The sequence below is a fragment of the Hippopotamus amphibius genome, chromosome 8, assembly GCF_030028045.1.
Source record: "Hippopotamus amphibius kiboko isolate mHipAmp2 chromosome 8, mHipAmp2.hap2, whole genome shotgun sequence".
Lineage (NCBI taxonomy): Eukaryota > Metazoa > Chordata > Mammalia > Artiodactyla > Hippopotamidae > Hippopotamus > Hippopotamus amphibius.
The window spans coordinates 12,403,001-12,425,577 of record NC_080193.1 but is presented as its reverse complement, the minus strand read 5'-3'; the positions used below and the strand labels follow the sequence as shown (position 1 = coordinate 12,425,577).

The 22,577-nt window shown below is 50.2% G+C and overlaps 1 protein-coding gene across 1 annotated transcript; it reads right to left on the bottom strand.

The window, feature by feature from the left end:
• Nucleotides 1-10,953: 10,953 nt before the first annotated feature.
• Nucleotides 10,954-21,839, bottom strand: SDSL (serine dehydratase like). The gene is made up of 8 exons (XM_057744497.1): nt 21,779-21,839; nt 17,723-17,917; nt 17,505-17,544; nt 16,664-16,803; nt 15,427-15,515; nt 14,465-14,692; nt 12,646-12,770; nt 10,954-11,633 (listed from the first exon to the last, which is right to left on the bottom strand). The coding sequence occupies exons 2-8, from the start codon at nt 17,894-17,896 to the stop codon at nt 11,440-11,442; spliced, it is 990 nt and encodes a 329-aa protein (XP_057600480.1). The 5' UTR covers nt 17,897-17,917; nt 21,779-21,839; the 3' UTR covers nt 10,954-11,439.
• Nucleotides 21,840-22,577: the final 738 nt, after the last annotated feature.

The window sequence follows — 22,577 nt, the reverse complement described above, 5'->3', positions numbered from 1 at the left end:
CTTGTTTCTTTCTCTCTCTCCCCGTCCTTGTCCCTCTCCTCTTGCATTAATGTATCTGTTCATCTCCTCTATCTCTTCATCGCCTGTATTTATTATCATTTAAAAATAAAAGATCTCTGAGAGGAAAAAAAAAATACTGTGAGCTGTGCAGGTAAGGAGGTCAGCCAGCCCCTGGCTGCGCCCTCCAGCTCCAGGAAAAGGGGGACATCGCCTCTCCCTTGCTGCCCCTGGGCTGTAATTCTGGCCAACGCTGGACAGTGAAACCACACGTATTTCAGCCCCCGTCTCTGTCCTCCTGCCCCGATATGAACACCCCACGGAGCCCGAGCGCGAGATCTGACCCACTGTGCTTAGGACTAATATTTAAAATGCAGAATGGCTGTGGAGGGCGCCTGCTCCCAAGCCTTGTCGTGCAGTAAAAAGATATAAACAGAATAAATTACCTCTCCAGCTCGGATTATGAGAGTACCCATCTCCTGACCGGAATTTTAAGTCCTGCCTCCCTCGTAGCACTGCACACGGCTGATTTATGGAAACCCGAGCCCTTCTCTGCATATTTCTTCTGTTCAGCCAAGTGACCGAGTTTACCCTTCCTATGCCATTAGCGTTATTAACACCTGGGCAACCGATCATTGCAAATGGGCCATTTCTGTGATGAACGGAAACCTCTCCCGCTGCTTCTCTGGGGCCTTGCCTCCTCTGGCCTCCTCTTTCTGCATTTTGTGCCAGGGCTCAGGACCACCTCTAGGACCTGCTGATGGGCTCCCGGGGCGCTTTGGGAGGAAACCCGTCACCCCAGCAGGTGTCCGTGGCTTTCAGGCAAGCACGCAGAAAGTGACAACACCACTCTTTTTTTTTTTTTTATGCCTCCAGAATGTTCCGGATGGAGGGCAATGCCCTCTTGATCAGGGAAAGAAACTGCGGCTCGGAGATGGCAAGAGACGAGCCTAAGTTCGCAGACAGAGTTTACAGCGCAGTCAGGATCTGAATTCAAATCTTCCAGCCCCTTGATACTCAAAGTATGGTCCGTGGAGTGGCAGCACTGGCGTCACCTGGGAGGTGGGTGGAAATGCAGAACCCCAGGCCCCACCCCAGAACTTCAGAGCCAGAGAGTGCAAAGCCCCAAGAGATTGGGGGGCACGTTCGGTTCTTTGAAGCGTTTGCTCAAAAACACATCCAGATTCTCAATGATGCCTTTTTCACTGGAGGAAAACCTTACGGTGTAATTTCTCTTTGCTCAGAAGCAGCGGGGACCCCACTTCCATGGTCATACCAAGTGAAGATGAGGCAGCTGGCGAAACCAGTGTCACCTGCCTGGGCACCCGTAGCACTCTGTCCACCGCTTCCTCCATTCTATCACCTCAACCCACGTTGTGTCTGTGTCCCCACCGCCAGGCTGTGAGCAACTTGAGACCAGGAACTGTGTGTGACTGGATTTGGAGCGCTCAACCTCTCCGAGCCTCAGCTTTGCCATCTCTAAAAAGGGCACAATAAGATCTAACTTCAAGAGTCATTACTAGCGTTAAGTAAGGCTTTGTAAGTCTAAGCACAGTGCCTGGCACGGAGCAGGCTACTGAGTAATAAACAATGAATGAAATAATAATAATACAGGAATAATAACAACGGCTATTTATTGGATGCTGTAACCATTGTCATTATCCTGTTTTCTTTCTTTCTTTCTTTCTTTCTTTCTTTTTTTTTTTTTTGGCTGCGTTGGGTCTTCATTGCTGTGTGGGCTTTCTCTAGTTGCTGCGAGCAGGAGCTACTCTTCCTTGTGGTGCATGGGCTTCTCATTGCGGTGGCTTCTCTTGTTGTGGAGCACAGGCTCTAGATGCACGTGGGCTTCAGTAGTTGCAGCACGCAGGCTCAGTAGTTGTGGCACACGGGCTTAGTTGCTTCACGGCATCTGGGACCTTCCTAGACCAGGGATCGAACCTGTGTCCCCTGCATTGGCAGGTGGATTCTCAACCACTGCACCACCAGGGAAGTCCTCTTGTTTTCTTCTTTGAAGAAATGCTTAAAACATTTTCTAAAACCAAGACTAACTCCACAGCCTATTTGGACAGAGATCCAATTTATTACTTTCCAGAACATTGTTCAAGATACTAATGTTGTCTAAAGGAAAATTATAGGGCTTGTAAAGTTACAAATAGTAAGAGATCAAGGTATAATGAAGAATAATCTGGCAATCTGTTTATTTTCATTTTTCATTTTTGGCCACACTGCATGGCTTGTGGGATAGGGGATCTTAGATCCCTGACCAGGGATTGAACCTGGGCTCTCAGCACTGAGAGTACAGAGTCCTAACCCCTGGACCACCAAGGAATTCCCTGACAATTTGTTTAAAAAGAAATGCACCACTAATGGATGAGAAGAGAAAATGTGGCATGTCCCTACATGGAATAGTATTCAGCCATAAAGGGGATGGATGGTACACGTTAACATGTGGGTGAAACTTCAAGACAAGATGCTCAGTGAAAGAAGCCATTCACAAAAATCCCACATATTGTCTGATTCCTTTTAGATGAAATGTCCAGAACAGGTAAATCCATAGAGACAGAAAGCAGATTGGTGATTGCCAGGGGTTGGGGGGAAGGGAGGTGTGGAGAGTAACTGCTTAATGCGTACAGGGTGTCCTTTTGGGGTGATGAAAATGTTTTGGAACTGGATAAAGGAGGTGGTGGCACACCATTGTGAATGTAAAAAATGCCTCCAAATTGTTCACTTGAAAAAGATTAATTTTATGTTATGGTTCACCTCGTTTCAAATATACAAAGAGACTTCCCTGGTGGTCCAGTGGCTAAGACTCCGCGCTCCCAATGCAGGGGGTCTGGGTTTGAGCCCTGGTCAGGGAACTAGATCCCATATGCCACAACTAAAGATCCTGTGCAACTAAGACCCAGTGCAGCCAAATAAATAAATAAATAATTTTTTTTTAAATTAAAAGCAAAAAAATAAAAATATGGGAAAAGAAGGAATGCAATTTTATTATATCCGGGGACCTACAGGACACCCAAACCTCGCTAAAAAAGAAATGCTGGTGCCTAACGAAGAACTGGGAACCTACGCTCACACCTACTGCAGGTGCTTGGGCTGTAGCTACTTCTCACTGGCAGAAATTGCTGGAGGAAGAGTTTCCTTCACACACCTGAGATCAAAATCAGTATCACTGTGCGATGCTTCCAGGCCATTATTTAACCAACAGTGTGGGACGTGGACCTTCGGGAGGAACCAGGCATTTTCACAGGTGCCTGATGCCTCATGAGCAAGTCACCATCTTTTCGGTTCTTTCTCAGCCCTTCTGATTGTTTTAGGGAGAGTCTCTGTTTGGTGCTAGCTTACTAACACGTATGCCCAGCACAGCAGAAGCTAGCTATAATATATTGGCATGGTTTTCTTTTTCCTTTTATATATTGCTGCATATATCTAATTCTGGGAAGTGATACTTGTTCTCCGTTTAGAAAGGTGATAACTGTTCTCTTTCTAAATAGCATTTAAGGTTTCAACAAACGTGTGAACTAGATAATAGTAAAGATGACACACGGATGCGGCACAACCCCAGGTGGCGATGTGCGTTTGGGGATGGCATTTCAGAAATGTGTGCACTGAGACAGCTGGTCCCTACAGGCCCACTCCTGGTGACTGGAGACTTCTCTTCAATGAACCCACAGTCCCATGGGATTTTCAGTTTTGGACCAGCTCTGCTGTGGCTGTGCTATGTGACTATGATTCAGTTACTCACCCTCTCTGGACCTCAACCTCCTCATCTGAAAAATGGGGGTGGGAGGCAGAATGAAGACCCTGCAATCAAGTTGTCCAGCCCTCTACCTGCCTTCCTGAATCTTCTCTCCATTCATCTATCCATTCATTCATTCCGTTATTCAGCAAATATTTGTTGAAATAATATGCCCTGGGCACCCTTCTGGGCTCAGGGGTACAGATGTGAATAGGATAGATTTGATCCCCGCCCTCACAGAGCTGATATCTTACTGGGGGAGACAGGCAGTAACCAAGGGAGAAAATAATTGGTAATTTGAAATAGCGGTAGGAAAAGGAGGTGGTGAGATGGAGAGTAACTGGGTATTGAAACAAGCAGTCAGCCAGGCTGGGCTAGGGCGAGGCAAGAGGGGGACTCGCATTGGGTGCAAAATTTAAGGGGGATACACACCAAAAACTCAGGAATCAAGATAAATAGTATTTTCATGTAATATTTTGAAAACTCAAAATTAATGCAAAATAATCCATAAAGAACAAAAAGGCAACATTTTAAATAAAGATAGGATCTGACAGATCGGATGTCAGATGCTCTGACATGAATGGCGAGAGGAGTCATCCAAGTGCAAGGCGAGAGCCTATCTGTAAGTGAAATGTCGCTATTTTACCCACCGTGAATTTAAAAAATTTTTTTAATGTATTTATTTATTGGTTGTGTTGGGTCTTCATTGCTGTGCACAGGCTTTCTCTAGTCGTGGCGAGCGGGGGCTACTCTTTGCTGTAGTTCATGGGCTTCTCAGTGCAGTGGCTTCTCTTGTTGTGGAGCAGGGGCTCTAGGCGCAGGGGCTTCAGTAGCTGTAGCACACAGGCTCAGTAGTTGCAGCTCATGGGCTTAGTTGCTCCGCGGCATGTGAGATCTTCCCAGACCAGGGATCGAACCTGTGTCCCCTGCATTGGCAGGCGGATTCTTAACTACTGTGCCACCAGGGAAGTTCCACCATGAATTTCTTTTGCATTCATTTTCATTTTAAAGTTATTTTATTACAATCTTTTTCTTGATTTTTGAGTTTTTTCCTTTTTTTTTTCTTTCCTTTTTTAAAAAATTGATTTCGAGTTTCGTGGCTCCCCTTACATTTTGCTCCCAAAGTGAGTGCCTTGCTCGCCTCACCCTAGTCCTGGCCCGGGTGGCAGGCGGTGGGTCAGGAGGGCCCCTCTGTCCAGGTGACACTTGAGCCGAGTCCTGAGTGAGAAGTTGCTGACTTTGCTGAGGTCTGGAAGGGTGTGGCAGGCAAAAGGAACAGCACAGACCATGGCCCTGAGGCAGGATCAAGCCTTGTGAGTTCTAGGAAGACAAAAAGGCTGCAATTTGGGGAGTCTGGGGTGGGGGGAGGGAGAAGCAGAGGCTGAGACCCCAAAGGTCTGCAAAAGCCAGATGATACGGGGCCCTGTGGGCCTAGGTGAGAGGTCAGCCCTTTATCCAAAATGCAACGAGGGGCACTGGAGGGTTTCAGCGGGACAAGGCTCTACCTTGGGCTTGTTTAAGACTATTCTGGGGATTCCCTGGTGGTTCAGTGGTTAGAACTCTGCACTTCCACTGCAGGGGGCATGGGTTCGATCTGGACAATAAGATCCTACATGCTACACCATGCGGCTGAAAAAAAAAAAGCCTATTCTGGCTGCTGAGTGTGAAATAGACTGGGGATGGGAGTGAGGGCAGCCTCAAGACTGGCAGCAGGCAGGCCAGTGGGGAGGCTGCTAGTATCTCTGCCCTCCGTGTTTGCTGTCAAGTCTCCTCCCCGGAAGCCTTTCCGGGGTGCTTTTATTACTCATTCTGCAGGATAAGTATTTTGAGGCTCAGAGAGGTTCATTCATCTGCTCAGGGTCCTAGCTCGTAAGAACAGAGGTAGGCTTTGAACAGAGGTCTTCAAATACCCAGCCTGGCCCATCCTCTGCCCACCTTACCACCTCAGAAGAAAGGGCTAGATCATGTAACTTCAGGCAAGCCTCAGTTTCTCTCATCCGTAACATGGGATGGATTACCGCACCCACTTCTTGGAATGGAGGAGTCCGGGAAACTGAGTATGTCCTGCAGAGACTAAGAGCTCAATAACTTTTACCTTAAAAGGAAGAAAAAAAGACGCTTCTCCACCACTTTCTCCCTCTCTCCCCGCCCCTTCTGCTTCTCCCCTAAAAGGAGAAACTTTGGTATTTGTTCTTCAAACATTTATTTTATTCTTTAGGTTTTTTTGGAAAGCGAAGGATTGGTGAAGGTAATCAGTTTTCGGACTTAAGATAAAAAATCGCAGCAAAGGGTCGACTTGACTCTTTATAATTAATGGGGCGGCTTGTAATAGGATTCTCCTGCCCGTGGCGCTCCCAGGGAACACCTTTTTACATAAGATATTGCCCACGCTGGAGTGGCAGCCGGGTGATTTATGGGGTTCCTTGCTCCAGAAAACCTCTCCTGGGGTTGCCCAGCCAGTGGAATTTATCAGGGAGTTTGGAAGCCAGGCGAGAAACCTGCCCGTGACATTTTTGGTGGCGTTTAAAAAAGCACAAACACTAGGGAAGGGAGAAGCCGATGGGACGGGGACGGGGGGGAGAGGGCCCATTTAGGTTGGGTTTCCCACCAGCAGAGCCTAAGATGGGGGTTCTTGGCACATGATTTACCAAGAGTAGAAGGGGGATGGGAGGTGAACAGGAGGAGGGGAGGGTTCAGGAGGAGTCTGGTCTCAGCCAGATCTCACGGGGAGCTCTGCTCTGTGGATGGGACCACAGAGCTGCCCCAGGCTTGAGGTTGCAAGAGAGGCTGCATCTCTGGACACAGTGGCTCCCACTGGCTGTTCTCTGGAGAAGGGAGCAGCTGTGGGCCGCCGTCAGCAGCCAACACTCCCAGCGGCTGGGGGACGGCGACACCTGCCTGATCCAGGAGATGTGAGTAGGTGGTGGGGTGGGCACCGATCCCGTGCAAAGCTTTCACAGGACAAGATTAAGGCTGGGGACAGAGCGGAGGGAGGCCGGAGATGGGGATGTGGTCTCATGCTCCACTCTCTCAGGGCTCTTCCTCATCCTGAGAGCAAAAACCAAAGTCCTGACCACAGCCTGCAAGGCTCTTCATGATCTGGTGCCTGCTGCCTCCACCCATGCACACTCCTCCCCTCTCTATCTCCCACCGTCATCTACCTTCTCTCTCTCCCCCTCCCCTCTGCAGTCACACTGGCGTCCTCACAGGTTCCCCCCTCAGGACCTTTGCACATGCTGTTCCCTCTGCTCTTCCTCCAAACATCCCACATACTCCTTCATTTCCTTCAGTCCTCAGCTCAAATTTCACCTCTTCAAAGAGGCTTTCTTTGACCATCCTATCTCAACTAACCAATAGATTAAGACACTTAAGAAACAAATCAGCATACCATGAGCCTCCTGGCACTCCTTCTCTGAACCTGTTTCTCCCACTATAAAATGGGATCAATAACCCCAGCTCCACGCAAAGAACTTCTGTAAAGTCTCGGCCGCTACCCTGGTGAGGTGTTGGTGGTAGGATCATTTAAATTTTCCAGAAGTGGCTTCTTCAAAGCAGTCCAGTGGGTTTAGGGACTTAGTGAGGTGCGTTGCCTTGTTGGGTCCACCACCTGCCCATCATCGTGGCTCAGCAAACCAGGTCCTGCAGGGGGCGGGCCATGGTTCCACCAGCCTTCTTTCCACTGCGTAGCCCCTGGCTACTCTGGCTGTTATGGTAAGTAGTGTCCTTGCCTCTGGAGTGGGCCTGGGCTCTACCTCTCTCTGAGCTCCCCTTTCCTCATGTGTAAGACAGGGAATTCTCCCAGACACGGAGTAGTTCCCTGATAAAGTGATAACAGTTAAAACAGCAGGCCATCTCCCAGGAATACACAGACAGAAGTAACCCAGAGCCACCTCCTCCCCCCACCCCCCAAAAAAGGCCCAGAAGAGATGAGATTTGCCTAACACAGGGTCTCCCAACCTCAGCCCTACTACTAAGGCTCAGTGACCCCTTGCCGTGGGGGCCATCCCGTGCATTGCAGGGTGTCAGGCAGCTTCCAGGGCCCCACCCACTAAGTGCCAGGAGCACCTCCCCCACCCCCAGTTGTGGCAATCAAACACGTCCCCAGAATTTGCCAAATAATTCCCAGTTCAAGTCCTGAGAGCTGCTCGGATTGGACAGTTTGGCTCCTGGGCCCGCCCTTGAACCAATCATCATGACCAGACAAAATCCAGTGCTTGGATTGGCTCAGGTTGGGGTCACGTGCTCCTCCCCTGGATTCGGGTTGGGGGTCACATGCTCCTCCTCCTTTCCTGCAGGACCTGTCCTTTTTATAACTATGCAGACAAACTGACCGCATGGCTTTTCCTAAATTGTGTTGAATTTGAGCTAACACTAAGAAATTGGGAGATCTGTTATGCTGGACCTGTAACTGGATGAACTTGAGCAGTGGCTACTTCCTTTAGGCAGAATATGAGCTTTCCAGTCTGCTCCAGTCCCCACCATTCCCTAATGTCTAGTTCCTAACCTGCTTCGCTGTGTACCTCTAAGTTTGATGCCTGGCTAGTGATTGGATTGTAAGTCCCAAGTGCAAAAATGTGAAGCTCTACACAGTCTGAGGGAAATAAAATAGCCTTCAATGAATTGCAAGTGTTCCCTCGTAAATACACGAGTGCATGCACTCTCCTACATATGGACACAAACGTGCACGCATGCCTACAAGTACACAAGCACACAGGTGCACACACAGCCACACACAGACCATTTGAGATATAAAGCCAGTCTGAGCCATTGTGTAGCCAGCATGAGGGTCAGACCCTTCTGTGCAGGTACTAGAGCGCGTACCCACCTTGTACTGGGCTCTTGCCCAGGCTGGAGATGGGGGCACAGCAGTGGCATGACCCTGGTCCACCTTTCCATGCCCCTGCATGCCTGGGGCCAGCTCCAGTGTAAAAACACCTCCTTTGCCAACCAAAGGCTGGATTTCAGCCCTCTGCATCACCTTAGCTTAAGGCTGGAGTGAAGGATTAGACGGAGGTGAGACCTCTAGAGACAGGGGTTTTACTGTCCACTTGATGAGAGAACAGAGGACACTTTGGCTGATAAAACCCACAGGGAACCAAAGGGCATCCCTCCCAGGAGAGGGGCCGCAGCTGCAATGGGGGAGCTGGGTGTATCTTCAGCAGGTACACACACCTGGTGACCCAGTGTTCAGTGCTCTCTACGCAGCCCTGGACCAACACAGAAAATCTCCTGCTCCCAGGACCCTCCTCGTAGGCTCCCCATTTCCCCCACTGAGTGGTCCAGGAGGGCAGAGACAGAATGACAAGAGTGTCTCAGCTCCCCTGCCCATCCTGCTACATGAGGTCATAACAACCATCACCTCAAGCTTCAACCATCCACATCCTGCTCTCTCCTTTTGCCTCCACTCTGCCCTTGGCATTCCTCGGGTGTCAACCAGGAAGGGTTACACCAAGGTAATTGACACGTGTTATCTAGATAGGGTCAACAGGCCCCTCGGGTTCTTATCTCAAGCTTGCGGAGACCAGGAGAGGAGCAAACAGCAGCTGAGAAGTCTCCCAAGAGTGCAGCCAAGGACAGGAGCCCGAGTGGGAGACCGAGCACCTGGGATGGAGACAGGCTCTGCCTCTCACCTGGAGGGGCGCAGGCTTGGGGAGATGGTCTTTGGCTGAAGCAATCCCAGGAGCTTTGGGGAGGAGGCTGCCCTTACATAGGCTTCAAAGAATGTGTAGGATTTAGAAGCATACAGGACACGGCAGGCAGGGGACACAGCTTAAGCAAAGGAAAGGAGGTAGGAGAGCAGTCGTGATTAGAGACACAAGCCCAGATGCTTACATAGCAGTGTTCCATCTCAGCTGTGTGACTGGGAGTAAGTGTTTTACTGCTCTGTGCCTCAGTTTCCTCATTTGAAATAATGAAGATTATAATAGTATCTACCACATGGGTTATTGCAGGATTACATGAAATGACTGCTAAGACCTGAAGCACACAGCAGGTGCTCAATACAGGAATAACTACTAGTTCCTCCATACCCCTCATTGTTGGGGGAGGAATGCTCAGGAGATGGTAAGAACTAGCAGATATTGAAAGACTATACCTATGCTGGGTCCTAGTAGTAATCTGCAAACAACCCATTTTACAGATCAGAACACTGAGACACTAAACCAGAGCATCATTACTTAAGGTCACTGGGGTAGGGAGTAGGCTGAAGCCTGGCTGTGTCCAGCTCTGGAGCACTCAGTGTCTATTCTGGGAACCCGAAAGGACATAGATCTGGGTCCTGGAGGCTTCTGGAGGGACAACCCTGGCAACCAAGGTCGATGTCTGAGGTCAAAGGGAGGATGAGACTGAGGCAGAGGCAGTGGGAGAAGCAGAGGGCGGCCACTGCTACTCTCAAATCCTCTTGAGAAAGGGAGGAGACACCTGGCGAAGTGACTATTTTGGTCAAAGGAAAGGACGTGGGAAGCAGCAAGTGGGCCTCCTCTGGCACAGAGGGGCAGCCTGAGGCCCAGAGAGGGGAAGGCACTTGCCCAAGGTCACACAGCCCTCAAGCGGCAGCCCCTCAAGTGGGAGCCGGAAGCTAGGTTTGGCCATGGGTTGTGACACAGGGGGGCCCCCACACTCTCTGAGCCTGTTTCCTGCAGCCCTGGGAGGGGTTGGATAGGGCTCCCCCCATGCCAAGCCCGTGTGGGCCCATCCAACTGTGGGACCTAAGCACCCCCCAGCTGGGTAGAGCCAAGGAAGACCCAGGGGCAGTTTCCCACCTGCCTGGAGCCTCGGGTTTCCCCATTGGAGACACTTTGCTGCCCCCTGGTGGCTACAAAGGATTCTAATTTTCCCTCGGTTTCCAAAGAGCTCCTTCCCAGGGGCGGCAGGTGCCCAGTTTCAGGACCGATGTCCACCCTCCTTGTGACCCACAGGTGTGTTCAGACCAACCTGGAGGCCCTACCTCCTTCTCCAATGTCCCACCACACAAAGAAGGCGGAGGTTCAAGAGATGCAGAGTCATGTTGAAAATCACAGGGTTTGAAACTGGCTGGACCACATTCCAGCAGCCTGTGTGACCTTGAGCGAGTTATGTCACCTCCCCAAGCCTCAGTGTCCCCATCTGTAGAACAGGAACGATAATAATGGTTTCTACTTCACAGTGCCTTTGTGAACATTAAAGAGGACAATGAGTAGGAAGTTCTTAGAAACATTTCTGACACATGACAAGCACTCGATAAAGATTGGAGATATTGTCCTCACTGGCCCAGGCCTGAGAAGTGACAGGAAGTCCCCCTCCCCTCCCTGAGCAGGTATCCCAGGTAAGGGAGGCCCCGTTAGGAGCTTGGCATGGCTGAATTCCCTCAGAAACTGGAGTTTTAAATTCTTGGCTTTGTTGCACCATCTGTATGATGTAAAAAGAGTCACTTCATCAGAGTGCTGGCATCAGGTTGCTGTGTGCCGTCTCTGAGTTCATGGAGGTGGAAAAAGTGGAGCCACTGGAGTTACAGACTCAACTCAGAAAGGGTTTATTGACCAGAGCTGCAGGGAAGCCAAAGGGAGCAGTTCAGGTGGGCTTCCTGCAGAAGGCAGCCAGCACAACAGCACAGGGCAGCTTCCACTTTCATCCATGAGCACGGAGGCCCCTCGGCCAGCAAAAGGGGTGTCCAGGAGCCTCCTGGGGATCACTGGGGCCAGTCGGCCCTCCCAAACCAGGAGCCCTCAGCCCTGGCCCAGCCGGGCTTTCAGATCCTGTAGCTCTCCACTGTCAATGTTGTTGCCCCCGCACACGATGACCACGACTGAGGCTGGGGAAGGGCTCAGGCGGCCCTCAGCCTGGAGCCTCCCCAGGAGGCCGGAGTAGATGGCCGCTAAGGCTGCCCCGCAGGCAGGCTCCACCAACATTCGCTCCTCATCTGCCCAGAATAGGGGAATGGGGGTGGAGGGGAGGAAAGGGAGGAAAAGCCAGTTAGTGCTCAGCAGGCTCTGGGCACTGCAATTCCATGAAGCCAACCAGCCAGGCATCCTTCTCACAATCCATCTCTTGTCTGACTCTCTCTCCATCCATCAATCTGACCCTCTATCCCTCCATCCATCCGCCTTTCATCTATCCATCCATCTATCCGTCCCTCCATCCATCATTAGACTGTCTGCCTGTCCATCTATCAGTGTAAACATCAATCACTGTATCATCCATCCATCCATCCATTCATCCATCCATCCACTCATCCATCCATCCCCTATCCATCATTTGACTGTCTATCTATCCATCAATGTGTCCATTAATCAATGTGTCCACCCATCCATCCATCCATTTCTATGTCATTTGTCAATCCACTTCCCATCAATCCATCCATCCACCCACCCACCCATCCACCTATTCATTATCCCCCTTTCCACCCACTCATACATTCATCCATTCATTCAACAACCATTTACTGAGTGCCCCCTCCCTGCCAGGCCCTGGTGCTAGGAAGGCCGTGGGGATATGACATTGAACAAGACACGCCGGCCCCCGCCCTCACAGAGTTCACAGTCTAGTGATGAGATGGATAAGACTGGTGGGATTGGTGCACAGGAAGTCTTCAACCTAGGTGGGGTGGGGGTGGGAGATCAGAGGAGGCTTCCTGGAGGAGGTGCCATGATGGCTGAGTAGCCCTTACATGAAACCAGTAGGGAACAGGGCCAGGATGGGCAGCCAGAGGGAAGAAGAGCATGTACAGAAGTCTGGAAGCTAGAGACAGCAGGACACACTCCTTCTTCACCCTCACCGCTTCCATCCACTCAACGTGAACTTATGGCATGATTACTGTATACCCAGCCCTGCAGTAGGCACTGAGGATACAGACAAGAGAGAACAGAGTCTCTCCAGGGGATCTGGGGACTTTGTAGGTTTCTGAGCCCCGCTGGGGGGCAGTGCTCACTCACCCAGGAACCGCTGCATAGCGCTCACGGCCTCAGCATCCTCCACCACTTCAGAGAAGATCTTGAAGTCCTTCATACATGCCAGGGCCCGTGCAGCCACTGTCTTGGCACCCAGGCTCTTGGCTACACTGCAGGAGTGGGCAGGTGGGGCAGGGAGGGCAGGGGTGCGGAGAAGAGCTGGGGAATCAGGGCTCCTCCCTGCACAGCCCCAACCCTCCCCAGCCCCAGGGCCCCCTCCCATCCTGCAATGGGCCAGGGCTCAGCATTTCGAGAATCTCAAGCAGTGCCTGGCTCAGAGGGTGTGCTTGAAAACTGTGTCCCATAAATGGCCGATGAATGCATCTCACTCCCTCTACAACCATGACTATGCTCTTCTCGCACAGACCCCAAAAAGCCAAGCCTAGACAATGATTTTTTTTCCATGTTATTCTTTAATAACCATTTATCATGTCTCTACTATAGCTAATAGTTACTGAATGTTTACAAGATGCTGGATGCATGGATTCTCTGTTTTAATCCTCGCAATCTCCTTTGGAGTTAGAAATTTATGAGTCCCATTTCAGAGATCAGGAAACTGAGGTTCAGAGAGGTTGAGTAACTTGCTCAAGGACACACAGCTAGTCAATAGCAGAATGTGGATTCAAATTCAGGTAGTCTGGCTCCAGAGTCCATGCTGTCTACCTCTGTGCTTGGGATCACCTCCCTGCTGGTATTTCCCTGAGCTGGGCAGTGTTTCAGACCTGGGAGAGCCTTTGCTGAGCTCATCACAACTGGCTCTGACCCCTGAGTGGCCCAGAGTATGGACTCTGGTGCCAGGCTACCTGGTTTCAAACCTTGGTTCTAAACTAGCTGTGTGACCTTGGGAAAGTCACTTCACCTTTCTGGGCCTTGGTTTCCTCATCTGAAAAATGGGGATAATAGCAATAGCTGGCTCATGAGGTTGTCGTGGAGAATGAGTTAAAACATCTCAAGTGCTTAGACTAGAGCCTGACAGATAGTGACTTCTATACAAGTGTCAGTTGCGATACTCATTATTCCGGTTATCAAGAACCCAGTCTGGGAGGGGAGAGAGCAGTGAATAAGGAAACACAAGAACAAGTGAATAGGGACTTCCCTGGTGGTGCAGTCATTAAAAATCCACCTGGAAATTCAGGGGATATGGGTTCCAGCCCTGGCACAAGAAGATCCCACATGCGGTGGAGCAACTAAGCCCATGCACTGCAACTCCTGAGCCCACATGCCACAACTACTGAGCCTGCGCATCTAGAGCCTGTGCTCTGCAACAAGAGAAGCCCCCACTCACCGCAACTAGAGAAAGCCTGCACGTAGAAATGAAGACCCAATGCAGCCAATAAATAAATAAATAAATAAATTTATATTAAAAAAAAAAAGAACACGTGAATAAATACCCACTGTAGGAAGATGCTATGAGGGAGAACCTGGGAGCTGAACCTCCAATGACAGGGTTGTGGGGAGAATCTCTCTGGGGGAGAGAAACCAGCCAAAAGAAGAGAAAGGGACCCTAGGACTTCTGGGCAGAAGTCCCAGCCTGTGCAAAGGGGTGGAGGGAGGAAAGAGCATGACATATTCAAGGGACAGGAAGACAGGCCAGTGGTTGGAGTAGAGTGGGGGATGGGGGGGGGAGTCCGCTATGGGCTTGAAAGCTTGGGGAACACGCTGATGGGTTTAAGTGGGGAATGGAAAGCCCTATAGATCAGCCACGTGGGATTAAGGAGATCCCCTTGAGTGCCCCACCCCCACTAACTGGGACTGGGAGAGCCTAGGGCAGCCCAGTGCCCCACAACCCCCCAGCCACGCCTACCTGGTGATGTCCGGCAGTGTTACCAGCCTCCCTGCCTTGATGGCCGCGTTGAAACAGTGTGCCCCTTGGGTCTCCATGGCAATTATGGGCACGTGCTGCCAGCCCACTTCTGCCAGACCAGCCGACACCCCGGCCAGGAGACCTCCGCCCCCCACTGCCAGCACCAGGGCACCCGGTGGGGTCCCCAGTGCTGCCTTCAGCTCCTGCACCAGGCTCCCGTGGCCTTCCCTGCGGGATGAGGGAGTGGGAGAGAGGAGCAGGGGTGAGGGAGGCCCCAGTCCCAAAGGCTCACGTCCACACAAACTCCCCCCATCGCCATCCCCCGCCCCACCCCTGGCAAGCAGAGGGGAGACCCTGCCACACTTAGTTCACTCAGCTTTCATCTGCTCAGTTTATTCCTTCACTCATTCTTTCTCCTTTTCATCAACCTCCCAGGCACTTTCTCAATCCTTTTAATCCATTCCACGACTCTGGAAAGAGGCAGCGTTCTTGTATCTGGTTAAAAGGAGATCAGCGCAATCACTTGGAACCAGCCCAATTCACGTCCTGGGCCTGGTACCCAAGGTCTCCACCACTTACTAGCTGTGTGACCTTCGGTAAGTTGCTTGACCCCTCCGTGCCTCAGTTTCCTTATCTGTAAAATGGGCATTAAAAAAACCCATCTCTAGGGCTTTGGGGAGAACTAAATGGATTAAATGTATCCCAAAGTACACATTCAGTCAAGATTTATTAATAGCATTTCCATTCTACACACCTGGAAACTGAGGCATGGGGTGAAGAGATGCTTTCAGAGTCACACAACTCACAAGTGGCAGAAGTGGGGTCTGGACCTCTGTGTGCCTGGTTTCCAAGCCTCTTCTCCTCTCTGGGCCTCAGTTTCCCCTTCTGTCCAATGGGAGGACCCTGACTCAACGAGGGTCTCTCAGCGCTGAGCTCCATGAGGGGAGGGGCACCAGGCTTACCATATCAGGGGGTGGTCAAATGGGTGGATGTTCACCCAGCCATCCTTCTTGGCCAACTCTTGTGCCCTTAGATTGGCCTCATCCCAGACCTAAAGAGAAACCAAGGCCCTCAGAAGACAGGAGTCAGACAGCTATGGAGGTTGGAGCGGAGCCTGAGGTCTCCTGGATGACTTCAGGGGCCAGTGGGCTGGGGAGACTCTGAGGGTGAGACCAGAGTTGGTGTGGACCCGGCAGCCTCCTGGACAAAGACAGAGGCTTCTGAGTGGACACATGCATGCCACGTGCTTTCCACAATCCAGGCGGGACCCATCATGTTCTATTCTCATCATCTAGTTAGCTGTGAGTCTCCCCAACAATACTTGGAGCTTCATGAGAGTAGAGACCATGTCTTATTACCTCTGTATTCTCAGCACTGCCTAACATCATGTTGGCACATAGTATGTGCCCAATGAATACCTGCTGGATGGATGGATGGATGGATGGATGGATGGATGGAAAAGAAAGCAGAGGGAGGGAGAAAGGGTGATAAATGGAAAGATGTTGAATGAATGAATGAATATATGAAGGAAGGAAGGAGAAAGGAAGACAGAAAAGCAGGCAGGCAGGAAGGAATACACTAAGCATTTGGAGACCGGCTTTTGAGTACCATGATATGGCTTTTAGTTTTAACTTTGATGGTTTTTAAAAGCCTGTTTTCCAGGGATGATGGATGGATGGATGGATGGATGGATGGATGGATTTTTTTCTTCTTCTTCCCAGGAGGGGAGAAGGATGACATGTTTGGGTCTCTGTTTCTTTGGTAACAAAGTGAACCAATGATATCCTTATCAGATGAGCATCCTTTCATTTTGGGGTGGTCTCAGAATGGGGAATGATGCTGTCATCATCTTTCTTTATACTTTTTGTCGCATTGAATGGCAAAAATTTTAAAGTGGATAATACCATGTGTTAGTGAGGATGTAGGGAGACAGATACGCTCCTGGTAATCACCAGCTTCCTGCTTCTCCTGGGTTCACGCAGGAAAAGTCTTCTCAAGGTGGGGAAGGGCAAGTTGACAGATCCCAGCCCTTAATATACATCACATCTCACTCACCCCTCAGCTCAGCCCTCCTCAGGGATGACTGGGTCCCAGGCATAGTTCACAAAAAGGAAAAGGAGACAGGATCTCCCAGGGGCGAGGTGGGGGTAAATGAGGAAGAGTCCCCTCCAGCTGGTTTCCCCTTCTTGGGGTCCTTACCTTTCCAGTCAGCTGAACCTCGGCCCCCTCCCCCTGCAGCCTCCTCACCACCTGCAGAGAGGTGCCCTCGGGGAGCACAATAGTGGCTGGGATGCCCAGTTTCCGAGCAGCGTAAGCAGCAGCGATGCCTGCGTTGCCCCCTGTGGAGGCAGTAGAAGGGGGTGCTGTGGGCAGTTGCATCAGCCTGTTGGCACACTGTTCTCCCACCCCCTCCATTTCCCTTTGGGAGTCACTCCCTCCCTACACTTATATGCCCCACCATTGGCCCCAGAGGTGGACACGTGATCTAGGTGGAGCCAATCAGAGAACTCAATCACCTGAACCATGATTGGTTCAAGGATGAGTACGTGATAGAAGCTGGGCCAAAAAGACCAATTCATGGATTGAGGAGGCCATTGGGAAGGGAGACTCCTTTTTGACTAGGGTTGGTAGGATGGTAGGAGGCAAGCCTAAAACTCCTGATTGCCATCTTGCTACCATGAGGTCTATATGAGAGTAAAGTTAGTATAGAGGAAAGATAAGCCAAGGAGAGATATAAAGGAGAGCTCCTGGATCCAGCTGTACCTGAAAGCCAATTATCCCAAGAATTCTTCAATTCTTGGAGGCTGTAACTTAAACCCACATGAATTGGGTTTCTATCACTTACTACCAGGAGGCTTGAATGATGGGAAAGGGGGTGGGGGAGGACATACAAAGCAGCCAAGTGACCCTGACCTTGATGGTCAGATTGGACATTTAAAAAGAGGCCAAGCCCTGGACATCTATTGCTGCTCCAGCCAGCTCCTCCTCCCCCCACACCCAGCCCTGAGGACCCTCATGAAATAGAAAGGGGTGGGCTCACCTGAGGAGCACACCAGGTGTCTGCATCCCTTTTTGGCCACCTGGGAAGACAAGGAATGTGGGTGGGGGCTGACCCAAGCAGGTGTCATGGAGGCCTGTGTGGAATGGAGTTAGACCCGCCCCATCCCACTCCAACTCTCCCCACCCCTCATCCTGCCCACAGCTCTCCCCTCCCGTCTGTACAACCTCAGTTCTCCCCTCCTGCCCACACACCCTCACCTCCTGGCAGAAATGCCCGATGCCACGGATCTTGAAGGAGCCAGTCGGCTGTACATTCTCATACTTGAGGAAGACAGGCATGCCCACCACCTGGGACAGCGCCCAGCTCTCCAGCAGAGGCGTGATTATGTGGAAGCGCTCACCCTTGGCAGCCTCCGCCAGAGGGCCCTCCATCCCAGAGACCACCTGCAGGGCCTGCAGGAGGGCACGAACGGCATAGCCCAGGCAGCTCCAGCCAAGAGTCCCTCTAATCGCAACTGAGGCTGCCCACAGTGCTGGGGATGGAGAATGTGGCCAATAGTGGTGATGAATGAATGAGGGGGAGAATTCATGCCTTCATCATTCATTATTCATTCATTTATTCAAAAGGCATTACTGAGCATCTACTGTGCGCCAGGCAGTTCCAGGTTTTGGGACCCGGGAGTGGACACATCAGAGGACGCAGCCCCTGCTTTGCCTCAGCTCGTGTTCTAGCTGGGCAGACGGAATCCCAGAATTTCAAACAGGAGTGGCCTGGAGGAAGGGCACTATTTTAACAAGGGTGGCGAGGAAAGACCCCTCCCAGGAAAGAAACTTTTTTTTTAAACTTGTATTATGCAAAATTTAAACACAGCAAAAGTGTCAAGAACTGTCTGATGGTTAAGAATCCGTCTGCCAATGCAGGGGACACGGGTTCGATCCCTGGTCCGGGTCCGGGAAGATCCCACTTGCCACGGAGTAATTAAGCCCGTTTGCCACAACTACTGAAGCCCGCGGGCCTAGAGCCCGTGCTCCACAATGAGAGAAGCCACCTCTGCTCACCGCAACTAGAGAAACCCCATGCGTAGCCACAAACACCAAACACAGCCAAAATTAAAAAATAAAAATTAAATAAAAAATTCAAAAATTGTAAAAAAAGAACTGTTTGATGAAGTGCCCATGTAGCCATCACTTAGCTTCAACAATCAGCAATGCATGGCCTGCCTCGTGCTCTCTAAATCTGCACCCAAGCTTCCTTCCTGTATTATTATTATTTCCTCCTTTATTATTATTATAAATTTTCTCCCATATTATCTCATCTGTAAATATTTCAGCATGTAGCTCTAAAAGCAAAGAACTCTTTGTAAACACTGAAGCCACAGTTTCAGAACAGTCTACATTCGTCCAAACTCTTCCAATTCTAACCTCGAATAAGTTAATTTCATTGTATGGAAATTATGCCTCAGTGACGTTCATTTTTAAAAGCGTAATCACAATACCATTATCGCGTCTAAAAATATTAACAATAATTTCTTAATATCATCAAATATCTGCTAAGTGTGCAAATTACCAATCGTCTCACTAAATGTGATACATGGTCGGTTTTGCAGACGGTGATGGTTTAGGGTTTTTAACCGTTTGAATCGGGATACAGATCAGAGCTGTGCATTTTTGGTTTGTGGAGAGGAACTTTTGAACTGCAAGTTCTCAAAGGGGGATCTTGGAGGTGAATGACAAGAAGAGAAGCAAGGGAAAAGCACTCTTGCAGAGGGAACAGCCCGTAGGACCACGGCCTTGAGGGAAATAAACTTGGAGTGTTCCTGGCGCAGGGAGTGTTCCTGGGTGGAGGTGAGAATAGGAGTCAAGCAAGGAGAGGTGGGCAGGGATGTCGGGGAGGGCGTTCCAGCCCACCGTGAGGAGCTGGGATATTATTCTAGTTCTGCTTGCTATAGGAAGCTGCTGGGAGGTTTCAAGCCCACGATGTGGGTGACCGAGTGAATAAAGGAACCAGTGTGTAAGGGAGAGAAGCAGAGAGGGAGGAAATTAGAAGGGACGGAAAATAAAAGGATTTGTTTTTAAGGAGCAAACGCTGCGCCCCTTTTTTTTCTCTAGGGCAGAAAAGCTTTGGACCGCCCGATAGTGGGGCTGCAGTTCCACTATGTGCCACTAAGAGGAGCGCTGCAACCTCCTCTCCCACCTCAAGCTCCTTGAAGGCCTTTACTTGGTCAGAGCTGGGCTCCCCGCATCAGTTTCCAGGTCTCCTTTCCGTGGATTTGACTCTGGGCCCTTCTTGCGATGGCTGTGGGATTCCCCCAGGCAGGGCAAAGCCTGAACCACCTCCACCCAGTTCCATCTGGGACAGTTCTTGAGCAGGGCATGGCATTGGAGAAGAGCCCATGGGTCAAATCCAAATCACCCAAATCCTGTATACCCAGCCCTGGGCCTCACCTCAGCCCAAGAGCCCGAGAATGTGAGCTTTGGGGTCAATCAGAGACCAAAGTTAGAAACTGGCTATGACTTCCTGGCTGTGTGATCCAGACAAGTGTCTCAACCTCTCTGTGCCTGTTTCTCCTCCTGTAAAATGGGAACAATAACATCCCAATTCACAGGTTTTGGTGCAGATTAATAATAATAATAATAATAATAATAATAATAGCTATCCTTTGTTGAATCCCAATTATGTGCCAGATATTGACTGAGTCTTTTGGAGGCGTTCTCTCACTGGGGTCTTCTAGCAATGCTGGTATGCTCATTCCTACTCTAGAATGTTTACAAGGTATAAGCCCTGACCTAGGAACTGGGGATACCATGGTGAACAACACAGACATCTATCTGTTCTTAGAGGTGACTTACAGTCTCATAAGAGGATCAACATTCAACAGATAACTGTATAGACAAACAAAATAATCAGAAATGGTGAAAACTGCTAAGAGGGAAACAGGTATATATGGAGTCTTGAAGAGAAGAACAAGGAGACCTACTTTGGATCGGGAGGTCAGGAAAGGCCTTTTGGAGGAGGTGACCATTAAAACTGAGACCTGAAAAATGAGGATAAACTAACCACACAACAAACTGGGAGGAGAGCTTGTGCATCACTGGATCATTGCGAGGATTAAGTGATGCCATATAGTAAAGGCATCCACTCTGCCTCACATATATGAGGGTGAGTCAAAAATTATCTGCACTCCAGTTATATTAAAACTTCTGTAAATTCTACAGCCAGAGTGCAGATAATTTTTTTTTTACAGATTCCTCAGGAAACTTAAAGGTACATTTCAGTTTAAAAAGCACCATCAGAGAGAATTACACAAGTATAAAATCTGTCTGTACTCTGTAATAGCCCCGTCTTGCTCCCTTGCAGCTTTCTCAAGTAGAATCTCTCCCTTTCTCAGAGTGCAGATAATTTTTGACTCACCCTCATAATAATAGCTAATAAGTTATATGGGACTTACCGTGAGTCAGGCACTATGCAAAGCACCTTATATTTTATCTCATATAATCATTACAACAACCCTGAGATAATTTCAGTTATAGGATAGACAATGAAACTGAAGCCCAGAGAGGTGAAGTAACTTATCCGAGGTCACACAGCTAGAAATGGCATGGCCACGATTCAAACTCAGGCAGTGCACTTTGGCATCTGTGCTCTTACCCACCATGCTACACTTTCTCTTTATTATTATTATTATTATTATTATTATTATTATTATTATTATTATTATTAAAGGTGTGAGCATTTAGCACTTAAACTTAAGGTTGTCCTTAGGAGCCAAATGTTCCTGCCTCGGTCCCCAGGCTCCCCCAGCCCTCTTGGTTATATTGACTGCCCAGAAGAGAATAGCAGACATCAGTCAGATGAGTGAGTCCCAAGTTACCAACAGCCTTATTAAGCGCAGACTCCCATTAAGTACCTGCTCCATCTGTGAATTGGGGTAAAGACCAACTGACTACCTTTCCACCTCCCTTGTCCCTCAGGCTTTCTCCAGAGGCCACCTGGAGAAATCCCTGGTGCCAGGGCTGAGAAACCTCGGTGCCAGGGCTGAGAAACCTCGGCCACCCCGGGCTGAGCCCCCTGGGAGCAGGATGCGCTCCCCGACCCTCAGGGTCCCGGACCCCTAGCCGTCTACTCCAAGGCAGACAGGCCACAGGCACTCTGAGCTGAACCCACGTTCCTGGGAGGACTTCGGACAGTCTCACCCTCCACTTGCTGTCCACTCAGCTGGGACTTGACCCCAGAACCTTCCAGACTAGCCTCTACCCGCATTCACAAATGTACACAGAGCCCCAGGGCCCTATTTGGGCCCCAGACCCCCTTACCTTCCTTCTCAGACCAACTCAGCCCCAGCCTGCAGCCCACCAGCCTGCCTGGGCACCAGCCCTGCCAGCTTCCTGCAGCTTCCTGTGGCCTTGGCTCCTCCTCCTGTGTTAAAGGGACAGCTCCCCACTAGAGGAGAAAGGGGACAAGATCAGCCTTCACTGCCTCTTGGTTTGCTGTCCGAGACATGTGGTTACCTGCTCCCATTTCACAGATGAAGAAACTGAGGCCCAGAGAGGGGGGATTCACTTGGCCAAGGCCACCCAGCCAGTGAGGGACACCCTTTACCTCTCACCCTGGACCACCTCTGTTGTGACACAGACACCTCTTAGTCCAGTGCTTGTCCCAAACGCCAAGCCACTTCCCCTGGACCACTGTCAAGGTCAACTTAGGTCTGAGACGAGAAAACAAGGATAAAGAAACAATTATTGGGACTTTCTAGGTGGCGCAGTGGTTAAGATCCGCCTGCCAATGCAGGGGACACGGATTTGATACCTGCTCCAGGATGATCCCACATGCCGCGGAGCAACTAAGCCCGTGCGCCACAACCATTGAGCCTGAGCTCTACAGCCCGTGAGCCACAACTGTTGAGCCTGTGTGCCACAACTACTGAAGCCCACGCGCCTAGAGCCCATGCTCCGAAACAAGAGAAGCCACTGCAATGAGGAGCCCACGCATCACAGTGAAGAGTAGCCCCCACTTGCCCCAACTAGAGAAAGCTCGTGTGCAGCAACAAAGACCCAACGCAGCCAATAAACAAATTAATTAATTAAAAAAAGAAACAATTATTATCTGTCACAT